This window comes from Fusarium phalaenopsidis (assembly GCF_050370095.1).
Source record: "Fusarium phalaenopsidis strain FUZ10S chromosome Unknown contig_32308, whole genome shotgun sequence".
NCBI classification, from domain to species: domain Eukaryota; kingdom Fungi; phylum Ascomycota; class Sordariomycetes; order Hypocreales; family Nectriaceae; genus Fusarium; species Fusarium phalaenopsidis.
In genome coordinates this window covers 422,097-440,295 of record NW_028145402.1, presented here as the reverse complement: position 1 = coordinate 440,295, position 18,199 = coordinate 422,097, and the positions used below count along the sequence as shown (strand labels likewise).

Genomic DNA, 18,199 nt, shown 5'->3' with positions numbered 1-18,199 from the left:
GGACTCCAGCTTAGACAACTCCTTCCGCAGGCACTGTCTCTCCTACAAACCCCACAGACTAATATTCAACTCCACCTTGACGCGCCTGGAGTACATTATTAATGGCACCAAGCTTGGCCTCGATGACAATGTCGAGTCCTGCAACCGGCCTTCTCAGCAAGTCTCGGCTGATATCTGCCGCATTGCTCTGCAGATCCCGACTTCAGAGCGATCCAGCATAAGCTTTGAGCTTTGGCTTCCGCAGAAGTGGGAAGGTGCTAGATATCTCGCGACTGGGAATGGGGGTGTTGATGGATGTGAGTGTTACAGCGAAACTGAGAGACGATGCTGACAAAATTGCCAGGTATCAAGTACGAGGACCTGGCCTATGGAACAACTCGCGGGTTTGCCACTATGGGCACGAATAACGGTCATAATGGCACTACGGGCGAACCCTTTTTCAATAACCCCGATATTGTCGAGGATTTTTCGTATCGAGCGTGGGTGTGCTTGACTACCCCGATAGATATTTGACGCTGACCCTCGGCCAGCCTTCACACAGGCACCAAGACGGCGAAGAAGATTATCAAGAACTTTTACAACAAAGAGCCCAGCCGTTCATATTACATCGGGTGTTCTCTTGGTGGCCGCATGGGCATCAAGGCAGCGGAGGCCTTCCCAAATGACTATGATGGCATTGTTGCAGGTGCCCCAGCTGTCGATTTCAACAATCTTCAGGGTCAAAGAGCCATGTTCTACCCCATCACCGGTCCTATAGGCTCGCCTGACTTTATTCATGCGGAGACCTGGAAGGGCTTGATACATGACGAGATTCTGAGGCAATGCGATCATCTCGACGGTGTTGAAGATGGCATCGTCGAGATCCCCAACAAATGCTTCTTCAACCCTTGGACTCTCTTGTGTCGTCGATACGAATCAACCAATTGCCTCACATTCGCGCAGGTCAAGCGAGTTCAAGAAATCTACGCACCCTACACTTATCCCAACGGACAGCTCATCTTTCCTCGGATGAATCCAGGGAACGAAGAACAGGCAGTTTCTAAACTGCTCGCTGGCAAACCTTTCAGTTATTCTGAAGACTGGTTTCGATATGTCGTCCTCAACGACCCAGACTGGGATGCCATCACCTACAACAGAGACCTTGTGCGTCGTGCTGATGAGCTTAATCCCTTCAACATCCGGACATATCCAAAAGCACTTCCTGCTTTCAAAGAGCGCGGTGGGAAGATCCTCAGCTACCACGGGGGTCAGGATAACCAAATCACCCAATTTAACACGGAGCGCTTCTGGGACCATATGGAAACCGCCGACCCAGACCTACACGATTACTTCCGATTCTTCCGCATCTCTGGCATGTTTCACTGTAGCACTGGCCCCGGGGCTTGGGCTGTTGGTCAAGGTGGTGGTACTCCGGCTACGGGCATCCCATTTGATCCACAACACAACGTCTTGGCTACGATAGTTGCTTGGGTTGAGGAGGGACGGGCACCTGAGACACTGACGGGGGCAAAGTTTGTTGACGATGATTACACACGGGGCATTGACTTTCAGCGTGGTCATTGTTTGTACCCTAGGGAACAAACTTACATCGGGGGCGATCACAGGCAGACATCCAGCTGGAAATGCAAGTCATGAGAGCTCGTGGATAAAATCTTGGGCTGTCTCTTTGCGGTTCGCCTAGAACTACATATCTCTTTTCGGAATAGACTACTTGTTCAGCCGAGGGGCCCTTTCGGGATCTCTCCAGAACAAACAAGCCTCCTTTCGAATCGAGTCCTCCTCAGCCTTCGTGTTCTGGGGCTGCACAACGAGCTGCTGCGGCGACTCATCTCCACCATGATATGACGGCCACTTCGGGCTACCGGGGTACCTATGACGATTGGGATCTCCCGATGCCACAAAGCTGGCCAGGTACGCATGGTAAATGTGGCTGATCTCAGGGAACTCAGTAGTGGGTTCGTTCCAGGTATATGCCGTGTCAGATGTGTGTGGGATACCCTGCCAGTCTGGAACTTTGTTCCTCGTGTTGAAACGAACCTTCCAGGTTGCTACGCCAGCTGTGGATGTTCGGTAGGTGGTTTCTTGGCCTGGGCAAATGTAGGCGTAGTCGCTCCAGGCAGCTGAAATACGGTTGTACTGAGTGCTGTTTGGCGAGTTTGCGAATGGCGAAGTTGAATCTGTTGCTGGATCGGGGTATAGAGAAGCGATATCGGCCAAGTCTTCCTCTGTCAGAGCTGGCGAGATGTTGTGTAGATAATCCAGAAACTCCTGGTTGGTCTCCAAGTTTCCAGGGGTGTAAAACTTTCCCTCGTCAGTGGTAGTCGATGAAATGGTCGGGACATGGAAAAAAGTGCCATCGTAACCAGACTGCGATCCCGGCTTTTCGAACAATGGCCCTCCGTGAACGGGCTGGAAAGGCCAAGTCAGGACAGGGTCATACTCGTTGTAGATCTTTGTGCTGATATTTCGAATGTCGTTGATGTCTGCCTTTCGAAGACATCGGAGGGTGGCCTTGTTTGTCTTGGCCTTGTCGCAGCCCAGAAAAGACAGGTACTCGGCGTATTGGCGCTTGTAGAGAGGATAGCTAGCGTTGGGGAAGGCTCTCGAGGTGACAGAGCCAGACTGATGAATCGCCCGGGCGAACAAGGGCTTGGAATCTTTGCCATAGTTGTGGAAGTAGTGGATTCCCACTGAGTGGCCACCAGCAGATCGACCACCAATAGTAACAGACTTGCGATCACCTCCAAAAGAACCAATGTGCTTTTGGACAAACTGCAGGAAATAGTTTTGATCTCGGATTCCAAGGTTCAGCAGACCTTCATCCTCGAAAAGCTCAGAGGGCAGGAATCCGAGAGAGTTGAGACGGTAGTGGAAGTTGACGACGACAATGGGTTCTTTGGATGAAGCCACGAATGCGGCGGCATCGAAACTTGCCCAGCTGCCGACGCAGAATGAACCTCCGTGGATCCACACGAGGACGGGGAGTTTCTTGCTCAGAGGGACGCCCTTTGTTCGATAGACGTTGAAGCTGAGGCAGTCTTCGTCTTGAGTCTCGAGGGGAGTCCGGGAAGAGGCATCTTGAATACACGCCTTTCCGTAGGTGTCGGCGGTCTTGACTCCTCTAAACTTGGCTGGCGCATCTACTGGAGAGAAGCGCTTATTGCCAATAGGTGGCGACGCATAGTTAATGCCGAGCCAGGCGTCGACAGGTGCTGGGAGGTTCTGTTTGGAGTAGGTGCTGTTGATGACCGTGCCTGAGAAGGTGCCATATCCGTCAAGCTTGACAGGGTTGTAGTGCTTCCCAGTGACCTGCGAAGGACCCAGCCCAAAAGCCAGCAACGCGCTGATATTCGTCAAAACCTTCATCGTGCCTGTCCCAACCGTCACAAACAGTTCGACCGAGGGCTTAATAAGAAGATAGTCCAACTATATACCTCAATCCTCATTTAAGTATCCAATTGCGCCAGCACCGTCGGTCAAGGCTGACCCCCGCTACTAGCGATCGGCAAACCGCCGACTCGCTTCTCTTTGAGGGAATTCCTCGGGGCCGACGTCCAAACTTGGTCCGAAGGCAAGGATCTGCATGTTATTTGCACGAACTTGTGGGGAATTGTATCATCGCCAAGACCGCTACATTGATAGAAGAGTTACCATGCCTCGGCGTCGGAACTAGATGTATATCCCGTGGTGAAGTGCCGATTGTCGGATGCTTTTCTACCTTCCCTTTTGGTGCTAATCGTGAGTGATAAAATTGTTATATTTTATGCATATCAGGCGTATCGAGGCATGGGTTGCGTAATCAATCGAATGATGGTATGATAACTAGGTCAATAAATAACTCCTATCGCAGCACAACGCTTAACCCTAACATATCCTCCTATGCTTTATAGGCAGGATAGTCCGTATATCCAATAGTAGAATCCTCAAACGGTCCATAGAAACGCAACCGGTTGTAAGGCGCAAGAGGCCATCCATTTCGCAATCTCTCCACCAGATCAGGATTGCTGATAAAATAACGACCGTACAACAGACCGTCATACTTGCCGCTCTCAAGCACACCCCAGGAGTTTCCATCGTCAAACCCACCAGCGGAGAAGAAAGGCGTGTCGCCAAAGATGGACCTGAACAGGGACAGATCGACAGTCGGCAAGCCCCACGAGTTCAAGAACTCCTGCTTCTCTGCCTCAGAGAAGATTTGTTCATATCGAGGCTCGACGAAGCTAACGTATGACAAGTTCGGAAGTCGTGCCTTGAGCTCGCGGCAGAGGTGGCCCCAGGTCTCGACTCGTTGCTCGCTGCGGGCCTGGTTAAACAGACCGAATGGAGTCAATCGGATAGCCAAGTTCTCCTGGCCAACCGTCTTGGCCAGCTCCTCCATAAGCTCTAGTGGAAACCGGCATCGCTTCTCGGCTGTGCCGCCGTACTCGTCGGTGCGTTTGTTAATGTTGGTGCTCAAGAATTGCTCTGGCAAGTATCCGTTTCCTGCATGGAGTTCAACACCATCAAAGCCAATGTCCATAGCTGTCTTGGCAGCCTTGCGGTAGTCATCGATGGTCTTCTTGATATGATGAACAGTAAGTTCAATCGGCGGGTGGTCCGCCAACTTGACTGGTGTTGTGCTGTGAGGGGCTGGGTAGGAAAAAGTCTCGTTGGGATCATCCCAAGTGACGGCAGACGGGGCAACGATGGGTGTGCCCGTCAGTTGAGGGATGTTGGCACGTCCTGAATGCCAAAGCTGGGCGTAAATGAAGCCTCCCTTAGCATGGACTGCATCGACGATCTTTTTCCAGCCCTCGGCTTGCTCGGGAAGGAAGATGCCAGGTACACCCGGCATAGCATTGCCCTGTTGCTGTTAGCTACTTATCCTCTCAATGTCTGGATCAATGTTACCTCCAACGAGGGGGGCAGACCCTCAGAAATGATCAGGCCACCCTCTGTTGTCCTCTGAGTATAGTATTCCACCATTAAGTCATTGGGGACCCAGATTCGATTGGGGTTTTCGGGTGTCGAGCTAGCGTTCAACGGGGTGCCCCGGTTTCTTGTAAGAGGGGCCAAGATAACTCTATGCTTGAGTCGGATCTTGCCATTGGCAATGTCCAGAGGCTGGAATAGCTTGGAGGCCGGGCCAACGTCGAGAGCGTCTCCCATGGTGAACGAGTTGTTGAGGAGTGGGGGAAATGGTCGGTCGCTGACAAGGGGCTCGAGGTGACAGAGTCAAACAGTTGAACAATTTCGGAAAAGGAAAAAGTCTATGGGAATCAGTTTGTATTTCTTAAAACTCCGAACAGTGAGAGCTTATCGCATACCAAGAAGCCACCCCTGATATCACATGCAGTACGCCTCAAATCTCATCTCACTACCCTTGAACAACGACGACCAACACCACCTTTAAGTAACATTTCCAATCACATGAAACTCCATTCTGCGGTCATTGTTTCGTTTCTTACCCGGCTCCACCGGACCAAAACGTCGATCCTTTCTCCGGGTGGTATCCAAATCCGCGCTTGAAGAGACCCTCATCAAACGCTAGTCCAGGATCCCAAATGTAACCCCAGCGACCATCATTTTCTCCTGATGATCCTGTGGTTCCTCAAGACTGCAAGTCATCGCTTTTGGAAATTCCAAGTTTTCGGGTCCAGGCACGGACATCGCGTCAGGGGCAGAGTCCGATGAAGCGTGCCAATGCGGATGGACCTTGGCGGCTTCTGCGCCATTCGGCTATTCGTACCGATAACTGGGGAGGCTACCAACAGGCTAATTCCCTGTAGCAGGAGAGTCTAACAAGATAATGGAGCTTTCGATCTGCAAATCGAACCCACAGTTATGCCGAGGACTTGTGAAACTACGTCTGCAACCCGAGGCTGCACGAAATTAGCCTGCGGGCTGAAGAATGGTCTTGACGGATGATCAGGAACGCGGTTGAAAAGAAAACCGGGCTCCTCCTCGGTTTCAAGACCCAGCGTTTCCCGCTCCCAAATTTTCCGTGGCTCATTGATACCCTTCCTTCATTCTTTTAAAGCGGTCTTTTAGGGCCTGACATTGTTGAATATGAGTTTCCCCGGCGCAGGGCCTCCGCCCGAGGGCGTGGTGCCGAATCTGGAGCACCCCCAGGATGTACTCAAGTCGTGCAATTACGTCACTCAGGCCTTGACCCTCGTGTTTGTGTCTGCCTTTGTTGCAACTCGATTCTACGCCAAGTCCAAGGTGATGGGAGGAGGCACAACTCGTGATGACTGTGAGTGATCTAAGTGCCATTGTTACAGTTGAGGGCTCACAGCAGATAGGGTTCACATATTCTTCCTACGTACGACACTGAAACTCCTTTTGGCTTGATTATCTCGGACTCACCGGATGTTAGGTACTGATGGTTGGGTATTGTATCACAGCCTGTGTTGGTGAGTACATCTTGTTCCGATGCTTTGGTACAATGCTTACACTACATCAGCTGGGACATACGGCGGTGGGCTCAATCAATGGGAAGTACGAAAAGAGCATGCACAGATATTCTTTCGGGTGAGTCGGGACGCCCATTTTTATTATTCTTCTGACAGTTATCATCACAGTCCGGATACGCCGCCACCATTTTTTACGCCCCCATGGCCTTGACCGTCAAACTCGCCCTCCTCTCCATCATCATCCGAGTCTTTGGATCTGTCCACAAGAAAACAATGATCGGCATCTATGTCTTCATCGGTATGCTGGTGGCATACTACGTATCGGGTGTCCTCATCAAGATATTCATCTGCTGGCCCATCAGCGCATACTGGAAAGGAGAGACGGATAAATGCCTGGACCAGAGTGCCATCATCACTGCTGATGCCATAATTAGCACCGTCAGTGACTTGGTCATTCTGCTGTTGCCTACTCCTCTTACTTGGTCTTTGCAACTGTCTAAAAGAAAGAGGCTTCGGGTTATTGGCATTCTTTGTGCCGGAGGTGTGGCAACCGCATTTAGCATCTACCGTCTCGCAATGATCCTGCACGAGGGCAAATCACCAAACCAGACTATCGTCTTCACAAAGGTTATTTTATCTGGGTAAGTGCCACTGTCATCAGCTCCAAGTCACTACGTTGACATGTACAGAAACGCGGAAGCCGGGATTGGACTCATTTGTGCATGCCTCCCCTCCATCAGCGCTCTCCTGGTTCGGCGCCAAGGGTATCCCTACTACGGAAACCAAAGCCACTCCACCCATGGCGAGTTTTCACGAGGAGAGATCATGATGACTCGATCTTTCCACGTCGAAACGGGAAAGGTTGCCAAGGAAGCACAACCCGATGTGTACGACCTTGGTCACGATGAGGCGGGATTGGTCGCCGGGGGTCAGGCCAATCCAAAGAGTAACCTTTCGAGCCGGAGGAGGTCCGAGTCTACAAGTTAAACGCTTGTTGGGTACGTTAGCTTTGGCGGTATGATGGTCATGTATGGTATGAAAACTTGGGTATGGTACATTGGGTATGGTTGAGGTTGGCTTTCACATCCTCGTCTCTTATTAATCAGCTCTGCACATCTAAAGGCAATATTTTACAACTACTAATAGCTTTTTACTGAAACTCGTATGCTTATAACGCCGCTTCGAACATAAAATTCAGATATTTATCGACCAGACTCATCGCCCATTCACGGGCTCCGGGAGCCTCCAACATCAAGCCCGTAGTTAAGTGGCTGAGCGATGTGGCTGCATTGAGAAATATCCAGTTTCACGTCTTCTCTGCGTTCTTTCTTTGGGCTCAATTGTTCCAGCCTCTAGTCCTCTATCTATACCGCTCCCCTTCAAAGCCTCAATCTATTTTTATCACCAACTTTTTCAGCTCCTTGAGCACTGCCGGGTCTCGGCAGCATCCTTCTTAGCCACATGACCGCTGAGCCAATCCCATTGGCTGCCCGCATTTATAATAGGACACAGATGGCAGAGTGACGCTCCGTGGCTGGCTCAGAAACCCAGAAGGAACAAGCGTCATATGACAAGTAATGCATGGATTATAGGGTGCATCCTCCTGCAGGGCCAAAAAACGGTTCCATCGAAGCAACCAACAGGATGCCCAATTTAGTTAGGCATAAATGGAGTAAGCAGAGGCTATATATGAACCAACACCCTCATCTAGCATCTTCGCTCCGTCGACATCTGGATCCACGATCCAGATGAACCCTACCCAAGATGGCCGGCCACCAGCAAACTCCAGGCTCAGGGCCCGGAGAATACCGGATGTTCAATTTGCAATATGCCCAGACCCTCTCTTTGGGGGCTCAACGTAAGTCTTGATCATGCCTCCTCTGTCACTGCGTTGATGCCTTTGGCGTCTTAATCGAGAGCAATCTTCCAGACTGTGGTCTCACCACTTGTTCATAGAAAACAACTTTTCTATATCCATGGCGGGACCATTGATCTCAAATCGAGACATGGGAGAGCTCATGTCTCGCGATCATGGGTTTGAAAAAGGGTTCGAACCCAAGGTTGCGCATAATCATACGCCGTCAGAGGAAAGCGAATCAATCAGGCACTTTATTATCGCTCCAGATGGTCTCGGTGTTCCTGTCTCAATCTACTCAAGTCTGTATCAAGAGGGCCAATTCCGTCTTCTTGCGATTCTTCCCGGCACCGACGATGCCCCAATCCGATGCCGCTTACACATCTGCTCTTTGGACGACAATCGCGACACCTACGAAGCGCTGTCTTACTGCTGGAGGGCAGAATCGGACTGTGATTGGGGTGTTGAGTACCCTATAATCGAATGCAACGGGGTTGAGATGGCTATAGGCGTCAACTTGCATCTTGCTCTGCGTCGGATTCGCCGACCGGATTCCATGCGCGTGGTGTGGGCTGATGCGATCTGCATTGATCAGAGCAATCCTGCCGAACGGAGCCGGCAGGTTGCTGCGATGGGTGACATCTTTCGAAACGCGTTCAGGGTTCTCGTTTGGCTTGGTCCAGATGAGGATGATGATCCCCTGCATTCAACAGCTTCACAGGCCCTCGCCAGTGTTTGCTCAATTGTTTCCACATGGGCGACACCAACCAACCGCCCGGTCAATGTTGAAAATGCTCGGTATCGGATCCAAGGATTAGCTCAAGAGTTTCATGGTGAGGGGCCATTGTCGCAAGAGAGTCCAGTCTGGTTCAAAGCCTTGGGCCTCTACAAGACACGGTGGTTCCAACGCCTCTGGGTAGTCCAAGAAATCGCATTAGCGCAACGAGCTACGGTTATCTGGGGAAAATTCGAAATGTCGTGGCAATGGATCGGACTCGCTGCCGCAATTATTCGAACGAACTGGCACCGCATCGTGCCCAAGGACTTTAACAGAGGCAAAATGTCAGACCGACAGGTACCCGTCGGTGTGATGAACGCGTACTTTATGTACAGGATATCACGTTCCCAAGACTACCTTGAACCTCTTCAGTTTTCCTTCTGCGAGCTTCTTACATTGACCCGACAGTTTGGGTGCCAGGAGAAGCGAGACAAGATCTTCGGACTGCTCGGTCTAGCCACTACGGATGGTGTCAACTCGCTAATTACACCCGATTACACAATCCCTCTTGGAGAAGTTTACCGCAATTTGGCGTGTCTGATGACCAGCTCCAAGAATCCTCTGGCTATCTTATCTCATGTTCATCACACCGAGATCTTTGACCACCCCGGACATGAGGTTTACGCGTACGATCACGGCTATTCATCCCAAGCTGGGTCAACCAGAGTCACCCCTTTTAAAGATTCATGGATCCCGAGATGGGATGTCAAGGGACCACAGACACTGACACCTCTGGACGCACATCCGGATTTTGCAGCCGGTTTGTCTAAACCAGCTCAGATCCGAGACGGCGTCCAAGGCGACCGACTCACAGTCCGGGGCATCATCATTGGTGATGTGAAATACAAGGTCTGGATGAATTCTCAATGCTTCAAACGGCAACAATCATTGCCTTGTGAGCAAACACCAGGCCTTGAGGAAATCCTAGTGCGAACCGGCCACACACGACACACCTTGGAGCGGCTAGCCCTGACCCTGACGGCGGGCAAGAGCTGGTATGGCACTCCAATCACCGATTGTGCCGGCATGCTTGCAGATTTCGCAAACTGTCTCGTTACTGGATGGCTCTGGTGGGCGCTAGAGCCAGATGCCTTTGGGTCGAAAGTTGACAAGGAAACCAGAAGTGGGAATTCTGGAAACCAGGACAATACTGCAAGTCTTTCTCCAGCGGGAAACTTCATCACGATGTCCGAGCTAGAAGAGTTGGCTGCAGAAGGAAATGGTCCTCTTTTCCTAGATGCGGTAACAACGGCCTGTGTGGGGAGATGTCTCTTCTCGACTGGATCTAACATGCGAGGTGTCGGACCGCTTGACACACAACCTGGAGACATGGTTTGCATCATATACGGGACAGCGGTGCCGTTTATTATTCGACCACGTGAGGGTGAACAAGGGTATGCGCTTGTGGGCGAGTGCTATGTTCAGGATCTCATGCATGGGGAAGTTGTTAAAGACGAGAGGTACAAGGAGACTTGGATCGAGTTGGTCTAGACTTGCCTGAGATCCCATTAAGATCGGCACCAGCCTATTATTAGCGGGATCTTGCATTGGTAAGGGAGTTTAAAATTGAGTTTACCATTTGTTTGTTGTCCGGTCCTCGTGGGTGCGTGGGTCAATAGGTTTAAGAGACAAGTGACCATTCAACTCCTTTCGGATGTTTTCCATAATTCTCCAAAGACGAATGGTACGAAATAACGCATTCTTTTTCATCCTCCAAGTTCCAATCAAAGGGTGTTCTATCCCTAATCTTTCAGCCCTCGAATATGAGCGTCATCCTTTATCCTCTAGGGTACGGGGCAGACGCACGCTCCCAATGAGATGGCATCACATGGATGTCACCTTGTTTGATCGCACTTGTCACAAATCATGGGGTCATCTAGGTCAAGGACAAGGATGTCTGGGAAATGGGGTCACAATGCTGGGGTAAACATGTCTCCGCCTGACAGCCGAAGTTGTCAAAGGTCCGACGCGAGAGTGCTTGATGACTGCCCCTGCGGCCTTTTACACAGGAGAGGCTTACCGAGTTAACTGCCGACCTTCCAATGCCCAGAGTTCGTGGAGCAGCCACATTACCATCTCGTGAGGGGGACGGGCATTGTCGAACAACAGCCAAGAAAGATGACAAAGACAGCGAGAGAGACAATAGTGACGACGTTCGACTGTGAGATTGAAGCCCTTTGACTCGCATGTGTACCCCCGACCTTGATCGCATAAAGATTCAAGAGTGGTTCGTAAAAACGAAATTGACCTGAGACCTGTCACATTGACAATTGTGGGAATAATCGGGAATGGCCACGCCTTCAATAAACGACGTTTGGCCTCCGTGATCGCAATTATTCCATCAAGTTATGCAGACGGGATAAAATCATTAGCCTTGCCCTAATGACTGACCGAATGCACGCGCAGAAAATCTGGGCAATCAACAAAAGGACCGCAATTTCTACAGCGTCCAAACAGAGTTTGGACACCTCACGGACCTGACCCTCCTTGGTGGATTTGTTAGGCCGCGCCTTGGCCATAACGTAATACGGGGACAAGGGCACCAGCTGCCAGATCAACAGGAGAACGGGGTGCGAGATATCGAGATCTGGGGATGCACCACTTGTCTCTCTTGGATCTTCAAGATTGCGCACTTGTTTTTATCAGATCTGAGAGGTAATTCAGGGTAACGCTGTCTCCAGCTTTGACCGGCAGATCGGCTCTTTGGGAGCGAAAAGGTGGAGAAGCAGAAATGGCGCCGTTGAGGGCCGTTGAAGACACCAAGATGGAATCCCTGCGAAGTGGCGGCGATCAAGTGGCCACCCGCACAGACGCTCATGCATGTCTTGTTCTGGGCCGAGGCGAGGAGCTTAAGGGAGTCAGAGTTTACCTGCAGATGGGAATGATGTGCTCGTGGAAGCTTCAATGGAACTCTTCCACGTCTTGAACGGTTCGAACCCTTCTGCATGTTCCAACCGATGTGGCTGCTCCCCGTTGACCTGAACGGCTTCCCCTTGGAAGGATCTGCTAATTTGCTCCTCTTGCAGGGATTATCCCCAGCCCCGGTACGTCCGGAGCACACCCTGGGTGACACTGTCGAGACGTGATTGGCTCCCCCGGCCTTTCGACCGAGTCATGATGCCATCTGGGGGACCCACGAAAACCCTCGCCCTTCGCTTCCCCAGCTCGCCAAGACAATAGCACTCCCCCAGTCTCTCTCACCTCTTACCCGAGGGACCAGTAGTCCAGTTTTTTCCTCTTTTTCTTCCCCCGCCGCGGCATATAATGCTGGGGCCGAACCGAGCAAGGAGCAGCATCTGCCCGTCGTCATCTCGTCCACACTCAACTCCTCCTCTCACACAATGACCTTACCCCGACTCGACGAGGCATGGCATTGTCCTCCGACGTCACCCTCGACATCACGACGGCAAGCGTGTGCGCCGCCCTCATCATCGCGCGCCTCGCCTACCGCGTGTTGTTCCGCTGCAAGCTTCACCCGACCTGCCACCGAACCTGGCGCATCGACGACTTTTACATGACCATCGCCATCCTCCCTCTGATCGGTCGATCCACCTGCATCTCGCTCTCCTTCGTCCTCAATCACAGCCACACCTACGAGCCCGCCACCGAAGCCGAGGCCCTTGCTCAAGGCGTCAGCGTCGACCAGCTCAACCACGACAGAATCCTGTCGTACAAACTCTTGATACCCGGTCGGATATGTTATGCGTTGTTGTATGTAGGATGATCTGCAGGAACGGAGGCTGTGCTGACTTGCAGTAGTTTGTGGTGTCTTAAGCTTGGCCTGCTTGCATTTTACACGCGCTTTGTTGGAGTCTTTCGATGGGGAAAGGCTGTCGCGAATACCCTCTGGGTGTTTATTGCCCTGACGTTTATTGCTGTGTTGATCGCTACCTTGACGGAATGTCACCCACTATCATTGTATGCCACTCTTCTTCTATTGTTGAAGCTTCAACTGACAATCATAGAATGTGGAAACTTCACTCTGAAGATACCAGTATGACGATCGAATGACATCAACATCAACTTCAACTAACCTCTGTCGCAGAAATAAAATGCCAACGCGCTCTCGTAAACCTCATCCTCATGGCCGTCTGCAACATCATATCCGACGTCGCATTAATCATTCTCCCCTTTCCAATCCTCCAACACCTCCGCCTCGACTTCAAAGCCAAACTCCAACTGGGCTTCCTATTTAGCGTGGGCGCCGTCGTCGTCGCCATCACCATCCTCCGCCTCCCTCTCATCCTCAACGAATCCGTATCCCAACAATCACGCTCCAAGGTGAGACACTATCCTCCGCTATCGGACCTCTTCTGACCGCCAACAGTGGGCTTCCATCGAGATACTATGCGCGTGTGTCGTGGCAAACACGCCATTCTTCTACGCCCTCCTAAAAGACCTCCAACGACAACACGACGACCGAACTGCGGGAACAGCGAGCGTCGCGCAAAGGGGAGATTTCTATCTACAGAGTCTACCGTCGTCTTCATTGCCTCGGAATCCATCACAGTCTTCAAAGCCTTCCATGAGGATGTGGGAGCAAGTCTAGGGGGAAAACAAAATAGCTATATGAAAATCTAATTCAACGCGTTAATGACACCATATGCACAGCTGAGGCTGATTGTTCCACTTGCCCATCTTGCGGTCTCGAAATGTCAGGCCATGTTTGTAGCGCCACAGGGTGAACCGAGCTCGTACGACAGCGGAGAGGGTTGGATGATCGACATGCAGGATCTGGGATGGACATGATGCGGTGGAGATGGCGTCCGTCCGGCCGAGAAGACATGGGCAGTTTGAAGCCCGTGATGCATACACGATAAACGACTACATCCCCTCTACGCGAGCTACATGTTATTCGCCGAGTTGCTAGCCCAAGCAGCTCCCACAGAAACCAACCCCGGATTAACAGTCAACACCCCCAAAGCCGCCGTCCCAACACCCGCGACGACGCCAAACAATCCCATGGCCTGCTGCTGCGACTACTTCCTTGCCCTCTGACTCTCCATCTGAGCCTCTGCCGCCCGTTGTCTCCAAAGCGCCGCCTCTTGCTCCTCCTGCTGCTGTCGCTTCATCTCTTCTTGTTGTTCGAGGAGTGCTTGCATTTTTGCTTCGAGTTGCTTTTGCTTTTCTTCTGCTTCTTTGGCTTTCTGCTGTTCTTCCAGGACTCGTTTCTTTTCTTCCAAGATCCGCGTCTTCTCCTCTAGAATTCGTTTTTTCTCCGCTATTTCGCGCTTCTTCTCTTCTATTTCTCTGTCTCTACGTTCTTGTTCGGCTTGCTGCCTCTTCCTTTCGTCTTCTTCCTTTTTCTTGCGCTCTTCTTCGCGTTGTCGCCGCTGTCTCTCCTCCTCTTCCTTTCTCTTGCGTTCCTCCTCCATTCGTCGTTGCCTCTCCTCGTACTCGCGTCGCTGTCTCTCAGCTTCACGTTGTTGCCTTTCGGCCTCTCGCTGCTGTTGCTCGATCTTGCGAGCCAGCTCTTTGACTTCTTCCGCGTACTGCGCCTGAGCTTCGCGAAACATCTTTTCGTCCTCGGCTCTCTCCTGTTGGGCTCTCCGAATGTCGGCCTCTTTTTCCTTCAAAGCATCTGCCATTCGTCGCTGTTCCTCTTGAGCTCGCTTGAGCATTTCTTCGTACTCGGCTGTCTTTTCTTCGAGAAGAGTCTCGAGCGATATTTTGAGTGACGCTTGAGCCTCATTGGAGTCTTTGAGCTGCTTCTCAATTGCCTGTCTCTGTGTTGCGAACTCCTGGGCCAGCTTCTCGTTGGACTGCTTGATCATGTCCTCTTGCATTTCGCGCAGCTCCTTGATCTCCTCTTGTAATTGCGCCTTTGCAGCTGCGATTTCTCGCTGCACCTCTCGACCAGCTGCCGTTTCATCGAGGTCCTTGTCTTCGTTGACCATCTCTTGCTGGATCTTGAGCACCGCCTCGCCCGCTTTGTCGTGCACCTCGATGATCTTACCGACGATGCTCTGGGCAGACCGTTCGTTGCCCAACCACCGAGCCACTTGGCTGCCGCTCTTGTACATGGTACCCCAGAACTCGGCTCTGCTCATGAGTTCCTGTTCCCGCTGATCGCCCACGTCTTTCGAGGCTTCATCGAGTGTGTCCCACATGGAAGTCGCCAAGATGACATGCCCAAAGGCTTCATCGCCGCAGAGCTGCTGAAACATCTTGAGATTCTTCATCGACGATCCCCGAACTCGATTATCGGTGATGCGATGAAGATAGACGATTCCAGCAAGCTTAACATCCTTCCTGTAGATCTGCGACAGGAAAAAGGCCACATCCTTAAGTACCTCAGTATCGGTACGAGTGGTATCATCAAAACCGGGCGTGTCGACGAGATAGACACATCGATTGGGACTTTGCTGATAAGGAAAGACGTCGACAGCTGCGGTGTGCGAGACGAGGCTGTGGCCAACTTTGACGTCCTGGCCGGTAACTTTGCCGATGAATGTGCTTTTCCCAGCGCCCGTCACGCCCATCACGGCGATGACCACATCGTTGGGGCTGAGAAATTGTTAGTAAGTACCTTGAAGCTAATGTTTCTTTGTTCACGTACCTCAACGAGAATGACTCTGGCGGTGCCAACTTCATCATGTCAAAACGATCGTTACAATAATGTCCGAGACCCAACATGCCGTCTCTTTAAGCTCAGGACCCACGGACATAAATACACTTCCCCAGTGTTCCAGGCTGGTCACAAGCCGTGGCTGATGCAACGTCCAAATAGTCTATTGATTGCCACCCAGCTCGCGATATCTCGAACGAATCACGTCCAGCCACTAATGCAACCCCTGTATCTGTGCTCGCTACAGCGTCCCCATGATTGGCGATCCAGCCATTGTCTCTCTTTCAGCTGGCGGTCGAGACCTTGGGTGAGTCTGCCTTGGCAGACACATAAATGCGCCCAGAACCCGGCTGTGGATTGATGGGTTGAGGAAGAGGGGGCAGTTGAGACAGCGACGATGGCGGGAGAAACAAAGGACGTTTGGATTGCTCTGATGGGCGTTACTGGCTCTGGGAAAAGCACATTTATTTCCCATTGCACTGGCCAGAAAGCCACTGTCGGAAATGGCCTCCAATCCTGTGAGTATTGCGTGTACTCCAGCGAATACATTCTCATGCGCAACCAGGCACACGCAATGTTGAGGCCTACAGCTTCACCTACCGACCTGGGGTCACGGTTCACTTGGTCGACACTCCCGGCTTTGACGACACCAACAGGCAAGATGGTGCTGTCCTCGGAGAGATCTCAGGATGGCTCAGCATGACCTACACCGAGCAGATCTACCTCAGCGGCATCCTTTACTTTCATCGTATCAGCGACATCCGGATGCAGGGCACAGGAAAAATGAACATGTGGCTCCTCCGGAAGCTCTGCGGCCGTGGTGCGGTGAACAAGGTCGTTCTTACTACCACCATGTGGGAGTTGGTCGAAAAGAACACCGCCGAGCTTCGTCTGAAGGAGTTGGAGGAGACGGAGGAGTTTTGGGGGTATATGAAGAAGAATGGGGCAGGAGTCCACCGACACTACAACAACAAACAGTCGGCATTGAATGTCCTCAGTCGGTTCGTCCCCCAGGAGCTTAATGTTGAGCCCGAGGTTATAAAGCTGGCTATACAGACTGAGCTGGCTGACAATCACAAAACTCTTGATCAAACCGGCGCAGGGAAGATGCTTAACGCGGAATGGGCTCAGGAGAAGGAGTCTCTCGAGAATGAGCTTGTCCAAGTCCGCGAAGCCATCAAGACGGCGACCCAGGAGCGAGACATGACCATGGCCAAGCTCCTACAAGAACAACAAGAGGAGATGAAGCAATCTGTCGAGAAGATGCGTGTCGAGCAGAAGAAGCTCAGGGTCACGATGGAGCAGTTGCACGCTGAGCGACTAGCCAAGATGAGGGAGATGCTGGAGCAACAGAGAGACGCTACTGAGTCTCTGAATGCAGACTTGTGGGAGAAGGAGAGGCAACGACAACTAGAGCAGAAGCGCCACGAGGAGGAGAAGCTCCGAAACAAGGAACTGGCAGCTGAGCAGCAGAAGACTATTCGTGATCTGACGGCGAAGCTGAGCCCGGCGCAAGCTCCCAGTGCTGTTGAGTCACCACCACGGACTCCATCTGTATCCGAGTTCGAATCGAGTGCGCTTTTTGATCCTATATTTGACGGATGCGTCATTGAGAAAGAAGAATCTCTATCTGAAGAGCAAAAGCCAGCCGGAACAAGGTAGGCATTACTCACTCCGGACCTGCTTGACAGTCACTAACAAGATGATAGTTGGTATTTTGAACACACCCAAAGCCAGGACACGGTCTTCAGCCCCCACTGGACGCTCGATTTTACTCCTGACGGGAAGAAGCTCATCGCCGGACATAACCAGAAAAGAATATCTGTTTTCAGCCGCGACGAGCAAGGGCAATATCACATCAAGCAAGAGTTCAAATGCTGGAGTACGAGCAAGTGGAAACGAAAGGGGTACAGCCAAATCACCGTCACTATGAGACCAGACGGCCACGCCTTTGCGGTATCTGCCGAGAACCGACGTATCCAAATTTACGAGTTGAATGGCTCGGGCATGTTTCGTCAAACGCAAAAACTTGATCAAAAGGCCAGGATGATGACCTCGTCGCCAGACGGCGAATACCTGGTATCGATTACGAATATGTTTGACGGCAAGGTTCAGGTTTGGAAGGGGTTTGACACTCCTTTACTACCCATGAAGTGCGTTGAAGAGAAGATCGTGCATGGCCTTGGGGGCAGTGTCGCCGCGTCCATGGCCTTTAGTTCAGACGGACGCCTAGCTTTGGTGTTGAGCGACAAGGTCATCTTATGTGCCCTAAACACGCTCACTGGAATTCTCACCAAAACACAAGTCCTACCTTCAGACTTAAGCAAGATCGAGAGTCTGACATGGGCCCCAGATGGTCGCACCCTCGCGTGCTCGGGATCCAGGAAAGAGCACGTCGAGATCTGGACAACGGGGCACGACGGGCAGATGCAGCGGGTGGCAAAACTCGACGCGCCCTGGGACTGGTGCAGGCGTATGTGTTTCTCGCCTGATGGTAATTTCTTGGCCATTGCGTATGAGTTTCAGGGCTGGTGCATGTGGAAGAGGAATGAGTGGAGTCAGGATAGATGGACCATAGCGTTGAACTGTCTAGCTGACGGGTG

At 51.7% G+C, this 18,199-nt stretch overlaps 7 protein-coding genes across 7 annotated transcripts; 4 read left to right on the top strand and 3 right to left on the bottom strand.

Moving 5' to 3' along the window:
* Positions 1–76: 76 nt before the first annotated feature.
* LRP88_11503 (Tannase/feruloyl esterase) lies at positions 77–1,635 on the top strand (the record flags this gene model as incomplete). The annotated part of the gene is made up of 3 exons (XM_083247929.1): positions 77–296; positions 344–479; positions 531–1,635. 3 exons carry the CDS (start codon positions 77–79, stop codon positions 1,633–1,635), a joined length of 1,461 nt encoding a protein of 486 aa, XP_083096436.1.
* Positions 1,636–1,707: 72 nt separating this feature from the next.
* Positions 1,708–3,366, bottom strand: LRP88_11502 (Alpha/Beta hydrolase protein; the record flags this gene model as incomplete). Its single annotated transcript, XM_083247928.1, has 1 exon — positions 1,708–3,366. The coding sequence occupies one exon, from the start codon at positions 3,364–3,366 to the stop codon at positions 1,708–1,710; it is 1,659 nt and encodes a 552-aa protein (XP_083096435.1).
* A 511-nt stretch (positions 3,367–3,877) lies between these two features.
* On the bottom strand, positions 3,878–5,148 carry LRP88_11501 (alkene reductase; the record flags this gene model as incomplete). The annotated part of the gene is made up of 2 exons (XM_083247927.1): positions 3,878–4,843; positions 4,891–5,148. 2 exons carry the CDS (start codon positions 5,146–5,148, stop codon positions 3,878–3,880), a joined length of 1,224 nt encoding a protein of 407 aa, XP_083096434.1.
* A 900-nt stretch (positions 5,149–6,048) lies between these two features.
* LRP88_11500 (uncharacterized protein) lies at positions 6,049–7,382 on the top strand (the record flags this gene model as incomplete). Its single annotated transcript, XM_083247926.1, has 4 exons — positions 6,049–6,235; positions 6,446–6,513; positions 6,564–7,036; positions 7,085–7,382. 4 exons carry the CDS (start codon positions 6,049–6,051, stop codon positions 7,380–7,382), a joined length of 1,026 nt encoding a protein of 341 aa, XP_083096433.1.
* Positions 7,383–12,395: 5,013 nt separating this feature from the next.
* On the top strand, positions 12,396–13,345 carry LRP88_11499 (uncharacterized protein; the record flags this gene model as incomplete). Its single annotated transcript, XM_083247925.1, has 4 exons — positions 12,396–12,739; positions 12,788–12,946; positions 12,994–13,022; positions 13,074–13,345. 4 exons carry the CDS (start codon positions 12,396–12,398, stop codon positions 13,343–13,345), a joined length of 804 nt encoding a protein of 267 aa, XP_083096432.1.
* Positions 13,346–14,007: 662 nt separating this feature from the next.
* On the bottom strand, positions 14,008–15,622 carry LRP88_11498 (uncharacterized protein; the record flags this gene model as incomplete). Its single annotated transcript, XM_083247924.1, has 2 exons — positions 14,008–15,535; positions 15,588–15,622. The coding sequence occupies 2 exons, from the start codon at positions 15,620–15,622 to the stop codon at positions 14,008–14,010; spliced, it is 1,563 nt and encodes a 520-aa protein (XP_083096431.1).
* Positions 15,623–15,993: 371 nt separating this feature from the next.
* Positions 15,994–18,148, top strand: LRP88_11497 (uncharacterized protein; the record flags this gene model as incomplete). Its single annotated transcript, XM_083247923.1, has 4 exons — positions 15,994–16,114; positions 16,162–17,254; positions 17,306–18,069; positions 18,123–18,148. 4 exons carry the CDS (start codon positions 15,994–15,996, stop codon positions 18,146–18,148), a joined length of 2,004 nt encoding a protein of 667 aa, XP_083096430.1.
* Between the last annotated feature and the right edge of the window lie 51 nt (positions 18,149–18,199).